This window comes from Malaclemys terrapin, chromosome 18 (genome assembly GCF_027887155.1).
Source record: "Malaclemys terrapin pileata isolate rMalTer1 chromosome 18, rMalTer1.hap1, whole genome shotgun sequence".
NCBI classification, from domain to species: Eukaryota; Metazoa; Chordata; order Testudines; family Emydidae; genus Malaclemys; species Malaclemys terrapin.
In genome coordinates this window covers 1,888,970-1,901,960 of record NC_071522.1, presented here as the reverse complement: position 1 = coordinate 1,901,960, position 12,991 = coordinate 1,888,970, and the positions used below count along the sequence as shown (strand labels likewise).

Here is a 12,991-nt window from a genome sequence, read left to right as displayed (position 1 = left end):
GCGTCCCGGGGCTGCAAGGCACCTTGTCTGTGTGGTTGTGGATCAGCTCCCTGACTCCACCAGCCAGGCCTCGCTCTCGGTGCAGGTTAGCAGTAGGCACCCACCGTCCCCGGAGTGCCCAGAGAGGGAGCGCCCAGCCCCTGATCCACTGAACACTGAGTCCCTACTCCCAAAGGAACAGTACACACCACTTACTAGTGTGCGCCCGGGATCACCGCTCCCCTTGACACGTAGCACATAGTGAACACAGCACATTTATTATGGAAGGGCAGAGATTCAAATGATAGAAAGTAATTACACTGGAAACAAATGGTTACATATACAGCAGAATCATAACCGGCTTGCTAGTGTGTAAAGGTAACTCACAAGACATTCCCCTCTCTCCTACAGGACCGCTTGCTCCACGTCCTTTTCCCAGCGTTTTCAGTCAGGGTGGCCGAAATTACCCGCCCCACACACTTCATAAAATCAAAGTCACTGGCAACTTGTCTTCACTGCCTGAAGGATGGCAGAATGTCTCTCTGCACCCCCCAGATACCTTTGATCTTCACCTGAAAACAGTGTCTCCTCCTTCCCCCCCCCCCCTGCATTTACCTCTTCCTGTTGTTTTCCTTCTGAAATCTCCGCAAGCTCTTCATTAACCATTTGACTCAGTGTGCGAATAGCCCTCTGATGTAAGACACACAGTGGTCCCCTGGGAGAGATGGCTCCCCCTCGGGTCTGGAGAAGCCGGTTTCCAGGCACACTGCCTTTAACTAGCAGGCCTAGAGAATGTCATTCTTAGAATATCACATAACTCCTCAGTCTTTTTTTCCTTCCTCCACCTCAGTGATTTGTGTGAGCATTTGACACAGGCTTTCAATAGAGACCACACCTGACATTCTTTCAGTGAACCCCCCCCGGGGATCCCTATACCGCTGGGTACCCCCATGCCCTTTGCTAGCTGGCCTCAGGAGATCCCTGGGGCACACAACCCATGGAAACTTCAGGTCCCAGCAGTGGGCTCTCAGATTAAGATGGAGCATTGCATGTTGGGATCTGTATTTTCCATGGGCTGCAGCTCTGTGTTAACAAAAAGCAGCCACATAGTAGATGACTAGAACTCCCCGGCCACAGGCTGTTAGCACCGAGTGGCAGCAGCTGCAGCGTGTGCCCAGGGTCTCCACTGGCTAACGTACTCCGTAGGGTTTGGATTTAAACGAGGTTTATCTTAAAGGAACATGTCCCATACCAAGAGAACCATCTTTGATGAGCCCGGCGGGAACGTAAATCTTCGATGATCTTAATGGACAGGCTGTTGGGAGTTGAAAGTTGAGTTGTGTGTTACTGGAGAGAGAACCGTTCCCAGCTTTGCAGAGAGCTACTGACCTGACCAATGACCTTGTCACGATAATTGGGGCGTCCTGGGTCAGACCCGCTTCTCACAGGGGCCTCTGGGTGTGACTGTTCCCTTTGGTGAGACGACTGGGAGCCTGGCCTGCCATGATAGGCTGAGGTCACCACCTGAGCCACTTGCAGACGCGGCTGGCAAACTTCCTGCCGTGGGCAGGGCGGAGCCCAGCAGGCTCCGTGTCTGACGCCCGCCCCGGCTGCTGTTTCTCGTTAGGAACGTTACGTGGAACTTTGATTTCCAAGTGCTCCTGGGACAAGTCCGGGTTGTTCTCGTTCTCTGGCATTCCTGTTTGTGGACGGGCTAGCTCTAGCAAAGGAAGAGCGAGAAGCAGGAAGGTAATGAAATGGGATTGTACATTGCTCCTGGGGTATACCCCTCCCCCATGTGTTTGGGTATCTGCATGGTAATTGTGGCCTTGGTCGGGTCACCTCTGCAATATTTGTTACCTGTTCAGTTTGATTGGGTACAGTCGGTGTGCGCACTGGACCCACTTCTGGCATTGGCCAGTGGAGTCACCTACTATCGCTGGCACTGACCTAGAGGTAACTGCAGTGATCCACCCGCAGAGGTCAACTGTAGTCATGGGTTTGGAGAGGTCTGCGTCTCTGCTCTCCATCACTGCTCACTCTGCAGCAGCGACTGCCAGTGCTCATTCAGTTGTGTCTCCTGCAGTCTTGCTGTTGGTGTTCATGAAGTAGCCAGGTCCCCTGGAGTGCTTGTAGCTTGGACAGTCTGGTGGCAGTGCTGCTTCTACTGCTGTTGGTGGGTGCCTGTCTTCCTCTAGACTGACCTTTATCTCACTGTGTTTTTTTCTCCTGCCTCCAGGTGAAAATAATGACCGAGAGAGAGCTTCTGGCTGTGGCCTGTGAGCAGTTCTTGGGGAAGAACGTCCAAGACATTAAGAACGTGGTCCTTCAAACGCTGGAGGGGCATCTGCGATCCATCCTAGGTGTGGTGCAACCAGCACTGCCACTGATGTCACAGTAGCCAGTGCCTTGAGTGGCGTTTCCCCTCTGTCTGTACAGTTCTCAGTGGCTGCTGTCCTCTGGGTACTCGAGAAACAAGCTAGTACAACTGCTCTTCGTAGTCGGAGTGTCTGGCATCTTCCTCCTCATGTGAAGGTGTGAAATTGAGATGTAGGCAGGCCTGGCAAAGCCTGGGCAAACGGTTGTGCCGTCACGTCCAACCCTGACCCCACTTCTCCCAGCTCTTGAACAGCCAGGAGATAATGGGGCCTGCTGTTCCCGGGTACCTCCCGAGCTTACCGCCCGCCTGTTGTGCTTTTCCCATTGTCCGTGCAATAGCGCTTTGGCTTTTTCCTTTTCCAGGCACCCTGACAGTGGAGCAGATCTATCAGGACCGGGATCAGTTTGCCAAGCTAGTGCGGGAGGTGGCAGCTCCAGATGTGGGCCGCATGGGCATCGAGATCCTGAGCTTTACCATCAAGGTACAGCCAGGCAAAGGGAACCCCACAGCTGGATGAGGGGAACCCACTGGACAGATGGCGGGCTCCTCCAAGCCCTGCAATGCTAATGGGGCAGTAACCTATCGGTCCTGACTTCTTTGAGGCTGACTGATTTGGAAAGGTCTCTGTGGGATTTACAGTCTGCCTGTGCCCTGCTGGAGTTTCCATAACAGCAGCTACAGGCTGGTATAAAATACGGACCATACGTACAGTTCTCTGTATGCAAAGAGCTGGAATTCAGCGCCCCGTCAGGGCCGGCTGTAAACGTCGTGTGCTGCCAACTGCACCACTAAGGAGTCACAAGGGGGTTGCACAGAGAGCTTCTCTATCCTCCTTTGTGTGGTAACCTTCCCCCTTTGGCATCTCTCTAGTTCTCAGGCAGGCTGGCAAGGCAGGTTTGCATATCCTGGAGCGAAGCGGCTGCTGTGTTATCGGGAGCACTAGGCACTCTGGGAAGGAGGGGTGGGCTCCGGGATGGAATGACTTGTGGTGGATGATTTTGAAGTCTCTCCCTCTGTCTAGGATGTGTACGATAAGGTGGAATATCTGAGCTCTCTGGGGAAGACTCAGACAGCCGTTGTTCAGAGAGATGCCGACATTGGCGTGGCAGAGGCTGAGCGAGACGCTGGCATTCGGGTACGTTCAGCAGCACTCCCCCAAAGCGAGTGTCGTCCCTCAGCTGCTTACCAAGGCTGCTGATGTCCTCGTGCGCCTAATTGAGTGTGTGGTGTGATCCCTTCCTGCAGGAGTCGGAGTGCAAGAGGGAAATGCTGGACATCAAGTTCATGTCAGACACTAAAACGGCCGATTCCAAACGGGCCTTTGAGATGCAGAAAGCCGCCTTCAGCCAGGAGATTAACATTAAGGTGAGAGAGTCTGCTTCCCCCAGCTGGATTTCTGACCTGGAGATCAGTAGCAGGGGTTCTTCCCGGCTGCCCTTCTCCGGGGTCTGTGGTTAGTCGTCTTCTCTCCTTTTTACACTGAAATATGCTGAAGAAGTCGCTTGTCAACCAGATTTGTAGACTCTACATTCCAGGTTAGTTGCAGTACTGGCAAATCCTTTGAGTAAGAAACTAGGTTCCCCAGGCCTGGCAGCTCTGCAGATGTGTTGGATGCTTAGGGCTGTGTGTACTGCCTCAGAAGGGAGGAAGAGAAATGCTAAGAGCACCTGAACTGGCTGGTTCGTTAGGCACAAGGTGCAAGAAGAGGTGGGGTCAGTTTCCCAGTTGGACAAGTGCTGCCTTAGCATGAGGTTTCCCAAGTGGGTCCAACTGGAGCATGATGAGGAGCTGGCCCTGATGTGTCCAGGTGCTTCAGAGTCCACCACTAGCTCCTGGAGTGGGGGGACGAGGGGCTGGCACATGGGGACAGTCTGCTGTGGAGAAAGTGTGGGCAAAGCTGGGCAGTCACTGGCCCAGCACAGTTTTGAGTGCTCCTCACAGCACGTTCCTCCCCTTTCGTATCGGGGGCTAGCTGGGACTGGTGGAGAGCAGAGTGGACAGATCGCGGGCTCCTCCAAGCCCTGCCATGTCGCTACCTCGCTGCGACTCCAGCTCCCGTCAGATTCCCGTCCGAGAGGGAGGGAGCATCTGCTTGATTTCCCAAGAGAGCAGTTACTGCTTCTTTGCAGGCTCTTGTGCTCTGGCACTATTGCCCTCTCAGGCCGAGGCCACTCACTCTTGAGACGTTCCCAGGCCATACCGTCTCCTCTCCGCCAAGGTCCTTCTGTTTCCGTTGCTGGTGACGGCCAGCAGTGTCAGTGTGTTACTGGGTCAGCGGCCAGGCTTTTGTGTTCAGTCGGTGTTAAGGGTGGGCACGAAGAGCCTTTATGGCTGGAAATCCCAAAGTGACTTTGTGGTCTCAGTTGCAATGGTGAGGGAAGAACAATGCTGCTGCTCTCCTCAGAGCCAGGTTCAGAGCTCCTGCTTCCACTACAGATGCAGACATGGCAAACTCCTAAAATAGCCCAGGGAGCTGCAGTCCTTCCCCACACTGGGGAAAGTGAGGGCAGCAGCTGCTGCAAGGGGAAACTGTCACCTCTAGAGCTTGCTAACTGGGTGAGGGAGGGAGGTTCGGAGCAAGCCTGGAATCGGGACATTGGAGAACAGGGAGCACTGTGCTCCAGCCATCCATTAATCACTCCTGTTGGGGCAGTCGCTTGAGCTCTGGATTTGTCTAGAGCACGATAGCCAGGGTCCGAGGAGGGGTTCCCCTTCCTCGTGCCTCTGCGGTCTCAGCCAGGCTTGGGCAGACAGAGCGAACGGCTTTGTAGGCTAAGCATTGGAGTCAGGCCGTGCTCTGTCCCTCTCTGTGTACAGACTGCCGAGGCCCAGCTGGCCTACGAGCTGCAGGGTGCCCGGGAGCAGCAGAAGATCCGCCAGGAGGAGATCGAGATCGAGGTGGTGCAGCGCAGGAAGCAGATTGACGTTGAGGAGAAAGAGATCATCCGGATGGACAAGGAGCTGACCGCCACCATCAAGCGTCCGGCAGAGGCCGAGGCGCACCGCATGCAGCAGATCGCCGAGGGCGAGAAGTGAGTGGCCGAGCGGGTACAGGTGCCCAGACTCGGCTGGCAGCATGCTAAGAGCCGGAGTCGCACGGCTGAGCTGAGCTGAGCCCTGCATTGGGAGCCATGGGGGTCCCAGCGCGCTGAGCCCGGCCCAGGGGGCTGTCCACAGCAGCGCGTTGCTAAGCAGCAGGGCTCTGGGCTCTTTCCAAGCAGGGGCTGTTTCCTTTCCAGGGTGAAGCAGGTTCTCATTGCGCAGGCCGAAGCAGAGAAGATCCGCAAGATTGGCGAGGCAGAGGCCTCTGTCATCGAAGCCATCGGGAAAGCAGACGCAGAGAAAATGAAGTTGAAGGCAGAGGCTTACCAGCAGTACGGCGACGCGGCCAAGATGGCTCTGGTGCTGGATGCTCTGCCCCAGGTGAGAGGCTCGAGGCTTCCGGCGGCTTTTTGCCACTCGGTGCCGGTCGCTGAGCTAGTCGCTCTGCAGGGTGGGGGCTGTGGGAAAGGACAGTGAAAGGTTAATGGAGCATTGGCTCTGCTGCGCCTGTGAATCGCACACAGCACCGTGCCGGCGCCTGGTGGCTAAGTCCTGGGCCAGATCGGGTGCTCAGAGCCTTCCTGCCAGTCAGGCACCGAGGGGGACATGCTCGCAGGTGCCCTTTTATGCCTGAACCTTTTCGAAGTCTGGCCAGCAAGTCTGCAAGCAGCCCCCTCCTGGCCTCCTGCTGGAGATGAAGGTCCCTGGTTCATTCTGGTCTCCTTCCCCTGCGCCTCCACAGATCGCTGCCAAGGTGGCCGCTCCGCTGGCTAAAGTGGACGAGATTGTTATTCTCAGCGGGGACAATAACAAGGTGACGTCCGAGCTGAGCCGTCTGCTGGCTGAGATCCCTGCGTCTGTGCATGCCCTCACTGGCGTCGATCTGTCCAAGGTGAGCGGGACCAGCGGGGCCGTCACATGGGGAGCTGAGGCCTCTTCCCACTTCAGGGGACCTGCCCTTAGCTCTCTTTGTGGTTTGTTCCATATCTGCAGCACCGGTTAGAAACCCCTTTGATCCTACCCCTCCCCATGCCCTTTGCATGTTGTCGGACTGAGGAAGCTCTGACCATCCTTGATAGGAGGTCACCATGGTGGCCCTACGCTCCTGGCCAAGTCATGGCTGCAGTTCCTGGAAGGGAAGGAGGGAGATCCCTTCCCATGATGTGCTGGGGGGACAGGGAGGGGGCTTTCAGTGCACCCTCCACGTCTCAAAACTCAAACACGTCCTTGATATCTTCCCCTCTCCCTGCAGAGTCTCAGCCCGAGAGCCTGGTGCTGGCTCCCTCGCCTTCTGTGTCCCACTGCAACACTCCTAACAGCTTCTCTCTCCCCATCCTGCAGATCCCCCTGATCCAGAAAGCCACGGGAGCCCAGGCATGAGGCTGGCCAGTCCAAAGCTAGTGAAGACAACCCCCTGTTATGCACTCTTACATCAACTGCCTTTAACACTTGGGAAATCCTTTTATATCAAAGACAATTGGAAGTTCATTTTTAAGCTCTGGTGCCTTATTTTGTAGGACCAGAATGATGCATGTTAAATTGGCCTTCTTTTCTTAAGGGGAATTTATTTTGTAAGTTTAATTGTGTGTTGTATTAGTCTGGAGTGTCGATTTGAATCCTCGGTTATAATTGGCAGCTTGTCTGGTCTTGCAATCTTGGTGCCTTGAAGTTCTCTGTCCTCTGTTTGGAGCTCAGGGGCAGAGAGGCCGAGAGGGGTGAGCTGGAAGCCCGGGGGCTCAGGGAGCATCCACTGGGGCAGTGAGGAGTGTAGATGGAGGGGCTTGCAAACTTCTTCCTTAGGGCAGAAGCCTGTTTCTGCAGCGCTCCCAGTGTGTGGAACTGCTGGAAGAGAACCCTGAGCAGGACGTCCTCTTGTCTGCCCGAGTTACAAATGTGATCTAGCAAGTCCCACGTTCTTGCACTCACAACTGCTTTTTTGGTCACCCGCTGGCTGGCCTCCCCTGTACACTACCCCCAGGGCACGCAGAGTCTAGCAAGACTGCACTGAGCCAAGCCCCAGGACCATGCTGATTCTGAAGGGCCCAGTCTAGGCTGGGGGTTGAGAGAGGAGCCCGCCCTCCGACAATGACTTAGGCAATGCAGGAGTCCTGCCAGCCTGCCGAGATCTGCCCAGCCTGTTGCCATGCCATGCTGCAGCCCGGGGGCCGCGGTTCCTCTACTGCTTGATTCAGTCTCAGAATTTAGCTGCTGAGGGGGCTACAGTGACGTTCTCTCGGCAGATCTCCGCTCAGGGCCCGCCAGAGCCTTGGGGCCCAGTTCGGGATGAGCACTGCCCTGGGAGCGCCCCTTGCTCTCCTGGCTGTTGTCTGCGGCGCACAGTAGCGTGGCTAGTACAGGTGCTCTGGAGACAGGCTCTCTGGAGTGTGTCCAGCAGCTGCCTGCCCCAGTGAGGAAACTGCTTGCAGCCCCACCAGATTGAGTCTGTCAGTCAGCAGCATGAAGCCAGCCTCCTGTCCCAGGTGCGTTGCAGACCCGGCCCTGACACTGGGAGAAGAAACTGCTCCTGGGGAAGCCAGCTACCGTTATGGAAGGGCCACGGGAGTCATGGCTCTGTTGGCTCCCTTTTGTACACACAGCCTCCCGACGGCTTCTCTCGGCAGCGTTACAAGCCCTGCTAGCGCTCAGCCAGCAAGGCCCCGCCCGGGCAGTGTAGCCTCTTGGCTTCCTTCGGCTGGGCCGCTGAGGTGCAGCCTGCAGAGGCGTTGGGTTGCGGCGTGCTTGATCTGGCTGGAGCTGTGCATGCTGAGGCTGGGGAGTAGCCAGGGTGCCGGTGTCCCCCTGATCCTGACAGGGCAGTTGTTCAAATGCCAAGGAGGGATCTGGGTGTGGTGTAATCCCTCGCCCAGGTGGGGGGTCCCGGGGCTGTAATCCAAACGCCGCCTGATTGTTGTTTGTTTAGTTTTGTTGAACACGTGGCCCAGAGTCCTAGCTCCATCTCCCGCGCTCTCCCTGCCACTCCCCCCAGTGTGAGGTGCCACCTGCGTCCATAGCTGTTGTCATCCTGGGCTGTGTAGCAATGTGAAATGAGGCTGTGTAGCAACCTTTCCTGTCTCTCGGTGTGACTGATCCCGCTGCTGTAGGTGCCAAGCTGTGCCAGCGGGCACTCTGCTGCTGCCAAAGTGTCTTCTCCTGCCAGTGGTAGCCAAGGCTTTCCTCTTTGTATCTGTTGCGGTGCCCTCTCCTCTTCCCCTGGCGGTTTGTCCAGCTCAGGGTGGGCATAGGGGTGTGTGGGTCGATCCCCCAGCAGGAGGGCCACACGCCAGGGCTCCCGGTGCTGTTTGACCTGCCTCGGGCTTGTCTCGGTTGTTGTACAGACTGCTTTCCGCGCTCAAGGGGGGTGCAGTAGTGCCCAGTGCGTATTGAGTGCTGTGTGAAATCCCCCCAGGGCCCTGCTGGAACTCAGGGGCAGGGCTGAGGCCAGAGCCTGTACGGGACGGTGTGCTGGACTGAGCACCAAGTGTTTGTGGTTGCAGTGAGCGTTCACTCGCTGGTTGGTTATAGGGACCATCACAAGGAAGCTTCACAGGCCCGAAGGGGGAGTGTGTGTGTGGATTAAACCAAGAGGGAAGCTGTGCCTGACAGTAGGCCTTGAAAATGCTCTGACGTCCAGTCTCTCACTTTACCGGGTTAGCAAGGACACGGGCACCGTGGCCAGCAGGCAAAGGTGCCAAGCCCATCAGCATAACAATAAAGCTGCCGTTGGTGGTGATCTAGGGGCCCAAGACCTAAGGCCCACAGGGCGGGTGCCCGTTCTCCCCCTGCCCTCAGTCCTCACCCACAGCCCCCGGCTGTTCTGCTCCTAGGGCCTGCAGTGTGAATCCTACGCTGAGGTACAGTGCCTGGTTTTGTGACAGCCCCGGGCACATGGGCACCAGTTTCTTTCCTTGCCAAAGTAAGACTCCCCAGGTCTGCAGAGGAGAAAGTCTGCTGCTCCCTGCACCCTGTTACATTTCTTCCTCCTCCTGCTCCGGCTGTCTTGTGCGTCCTGTGGAAGGCCCTCCCTGCAGAGCAAACCTGGTGCTTTGATGGCGAATGTGCCCTGGTTTCCCACCACCCGTTTCCTTCCTCAACACTGCTCTGGCCGTGGGGCAGCTGGTGAAAACCTGTCCGAGCTGTGTGCGCTCTGGCAGGCTGCTCCCCACCTCCCCGCATCTGGGAAGGCGCCTCCCTCTTTGGGAGCTGAGCGGGGAGTTCCAGGATGTGACGGGAGTGTAATGTAGAGCTGAAACTGGGTCTGGCAGGATTTCGGTGGGGAAACATGTGGAGCGAAGGAATCTCTGGCCTCCTGGGGCTTCTCTCAGGGCTGACACTAGTTCTGCGTCCAGCGGGGAGGAGGAGCTGGCTGGACAACAGGAGGGGAAGGGATGGTTTTATCTGCTGGCTTGCACATAGGCCCCAGACACACTACTCTGTATATCTGGAACTAGCTTATTGCAGTGGGAGGCCTGGAGCTGACTGTTCTGTAAAGGCTGTTCATATCTGCATGTAAATTGTGCATGACTGTGCGGCACAGCTGTGCATGCCATCGTTCTGCTGACATGTTACATACTGTATAATAAAGAGGCAGCGTGACCATGCTGCACTGGCTGTCAGTCGTGTCCTGCTCTGACTCCTTCCTTCTCTGTCACAGGGCAGGTTCGACTTCCCCTCAGTGCCCCCAGCAGGTGGAGGGCAGGGTCTGCTTGTCCTGTGCCACCCACTGAGCCCCACAGCCGCTGCTGGAGGCAGCTGGAGGAGCAGGCGGACACAGGCAGGTTGCAGGGGCTGACCTGGCAGGCAGCATTCAAAGGGCCAGCCTTGCCCTGAGAACTGCCCTCAGCCCAAGTCTGCTCTGGGACCCACAACTCTGCAGCTGGGCCGGGACTCTCCCTGTCTCTCTCTTACCAGGCCCAGGTGGGCAGCCACAGGCTTCTTGCCAAGCTCGCCTGTGTTTCCTGCAGGGTAGCGCTGCCTGTGCCAAGCTGGGATCCCAGTCTCGTACCAGCTGCTGGTAGATGGCAGGAGGAAGCCACTGTGGATGGTGCGTCACTGCACCAAAGGGGCCCCCGCTCGCATTTCACCTCCAAGGTGACCACCTTGGCCAGCATTGCAGAGAGTCCATGGCAGAGATGAGGAGAATCCTGCCGCCCTTGGGCCTGGTCCCTGCGCTGACCACTCAGCCATACTGCCCTCCGTGTCCAAGTGGATTTACCAGGCTCCTGCCAACAAGCTCATCTTCCTTAGGTGAGTCAGGCAGCGGAGTCTGAGTCCAGGGTAGCATCCCACAGCTCCAGCTACTCTAGGCTGGCGGTGCTGCCTGCCCTTAGCCAGGGCTGCTGCTGCCCAAAGGGTAGTTAGTCCCTGCCCCAGGCAGCGAGGAAACCAGCCCGAGGCTGAAATGGGGCAGTGCCTGCAGCTGCCAGAGGGCAGTAACAGCAGGGACGTCAGCCCTGCAGCTGGGCAGGCTGGCATGCTCTGGCCTCTCCTAGGGAACGTGGCTGTTCTGGGCTCTCAGTGCCTAGCCTGCGGCACGTGGAAACTGGGTCCGGCCCACGCTGCTCTCTGCATCAGCACAGCCTGGCCACAGCACGTGCTGGGATCTGCCGGCTGACGTTGAGGGTAGGGTCCCTGTTCCACGCTGACCAGTTCCATGCAATCTGTGGGTCTCTTGGCCAGGCAAACAGGCATCCAACTGCAGTGTCCCAGCCACCTACCATGCGTCTGCCCTGAGCCTCAGTCACATTAGCCCTTCCCGGGAACACAAGCGCAGCCCCTCTAGAAACCGGGTTTAAAGCAAGTCCCTGTCGCTGTACGTGGGACTGGGGCAGCCGCGCTTGTTGTTCGCTTACGCTTCCTGCTCAAGCTGTGGCATCTGCAGGCCCTGGGCCCCGCAGTGCCCGGCTAAAGGAGCAGCAGGTGCCAATCAAATCTAAAACCGGCAAGTGTGTTTCTGGTTTTCCGTCCCTGCCCATTGTAGCTACTGCTCTGCCCCTCAAGCAGTGGGTCCTGGCTGGCCCTGCCTGCCCTGCTCCCCAACACACCTGCCCCTGCAGCTCAGCATGGACGCTTGGCTTGGCTAGGGCATCCCAATCCTGCTAGCCTGGTAGTAATGCCTGTGCAGGAGAAACCCCGAAGCAGGGCAGGCCGGGTCATCCTTCCCCGGAACATGGCAGCCTGGGGTCAGGGTTGAGAGGTTTGGGAGTGAGGGGAAGGGCCCGGGCTGGGGTAGCAGGGGCTGGGAGCGAGGGGCACTGGCAGAGCTGCGTGTGGGGATATCAGTCTTCTTACAAAACCTCTATGAGGCTTAGGAGGTAAGGACAAAACTTGGCTGCTGCTTGGAAGCCGAGCCATCTGTTGAGCAAAGATCCGTGTGTCTGGCAGCTCCCGGAACGAGGGACCCTGTACAGACAAACAGCTGAACGGTGTGTGTCTGTCTGACGCCTGTGAAGCTGCAGATAGTGCAGGGTGGGGACAGTTAAAACTTTCCGCAGTCCGAGCAGAGGCTGAGAGCTGGAGGATCCCTTATCTAGGCACATCCAGGGAGCAGGGCGTGTGTGCAGGCCAGGTCCTGGGGTACTGGCCCCGAGCCCCTCTGGCTGCATCACCGCTGGCAGCGTCTCCCCCACCTTGTCCTAGCTCTGGCACTGCAGTGCAGGGCCTAGTGGAATTAATAGGCAGCTGGTTTAATGCAAACAAGCGGAAGTGTTCTTTTCACACAACTCACAGTCAGCCTGTGGAACTTGTTGCCAGGGGATGTTATGAAGGCTAAAACTATAACGGGTCCAAAAGGAATTAGATCAGTTCCTGGAGGATGGTCCATCAATGGCTATTGGCCAAGATGGTCAGTGACACAACCCCATGCTCTGTGTGTCCCTAAATCCGACTGTCAGAACCTGAGACTGGATGATGGGACGGGTCACTCGATAATTGCCCTGTTCTGTTCTTTTCCTCTGAAACATCTGGTGCCAGCCACTGTTAGAAGACAGGCTCCTGGGCTATCTGGACTATGGGTCTGACCTGAGGAATTAACACAGGGAGGGGTGGGGGGCTCATTTCTTTGCAGATAGAATTGGGGAGGTCAGTAAATCATCAGATTAAAACAAAATGTTTGTGCTAAATAAGTAAATATTTAGGCTAAAAAAACAAACTGTCTCAGCCATCTCCCATGGGGGAGAACACCCAGGAAACTGTTTCGTTTTTTTGTTCTTTAGTTTATATTCAAGTTTTACAAATGTAATGATGAGGAAAAGAGGAAATGGAACCATAAACAGCGCATGCAGCACAGGAAGTGGTTTAAGCCAATCCAAAACTGTATAATGCAATGGACAGTATGTGCAATAAAATGTTGTTGTATATTTTTAAAAATGGTTTCTGTGTAACTTTGAAGCTGTAATGAACCCTGCATCCTAACCCCCCATGTTTGTCTAATCAACTCAGCATAGAACTGCTGAATGCCAAATAAAGTATGTCAGAAGCAAGAAGCCTGCCAAACAATCAGTGGGGCCACTGGATGATTGAGGTGCTAAAGGAAGACAAGGCCGTTGCCGAGAAGCAAAATGAATTCTTCACCACAGCGAATGTGAGGGCAAT

At 56.3% G+C, this 12,991-nt stretch overlaps 1 protein-coding gene across 6 annotated transcripts in view; it reads left to right on the top strand.

Annotated features, from left to right (window-relative positions):
- Positions 1-10,014, top strand: part of FLOT2 (flotillin 2) — a 31,424-nt gene extending 21,410 nt beyond the window's left edge. For all 6 annotated transcript variants that reach the window (XM_054008816.1, XM_054008817.1, XM_054008821.1 and 3 more), the window contains 8 exons: positions 2,219-2,342; positions 2,722-2,840; positions 3,381-3,494; positions 3,605-3,724; positions 5,177-5,391; positions 5,599-5,782; positions 6,144-6,293; positions 6,743-10,014. In XM_054008816.1, the coding sequence (XP_053864791.1) occupies positions 2,219-2,342; positions 2,722-2,840; positions 3,381-3,494; positions 3,605-3,724; positions 5,177-5,391; positions 5,599-5,782; positions 6,144-6,293; positions 6,743-6,781 (1,065 nt within the window). In that variant the 3' untranslated portion in view covers positions 6,782-10,014. The remainder of the gene's footprint in view (positions 1-2,218; positions 2,343-2,721; positions 2,841-3,380; positions 3,495-3,604; positions 3,725-5,176; positions 5,392-5,598; positions 5,783-6,143; positions 6,294-6,742) is intronic.
- The last annotated feature ends 2,977 nt before the right edge of the window (positions 10,015-12,991 follow it).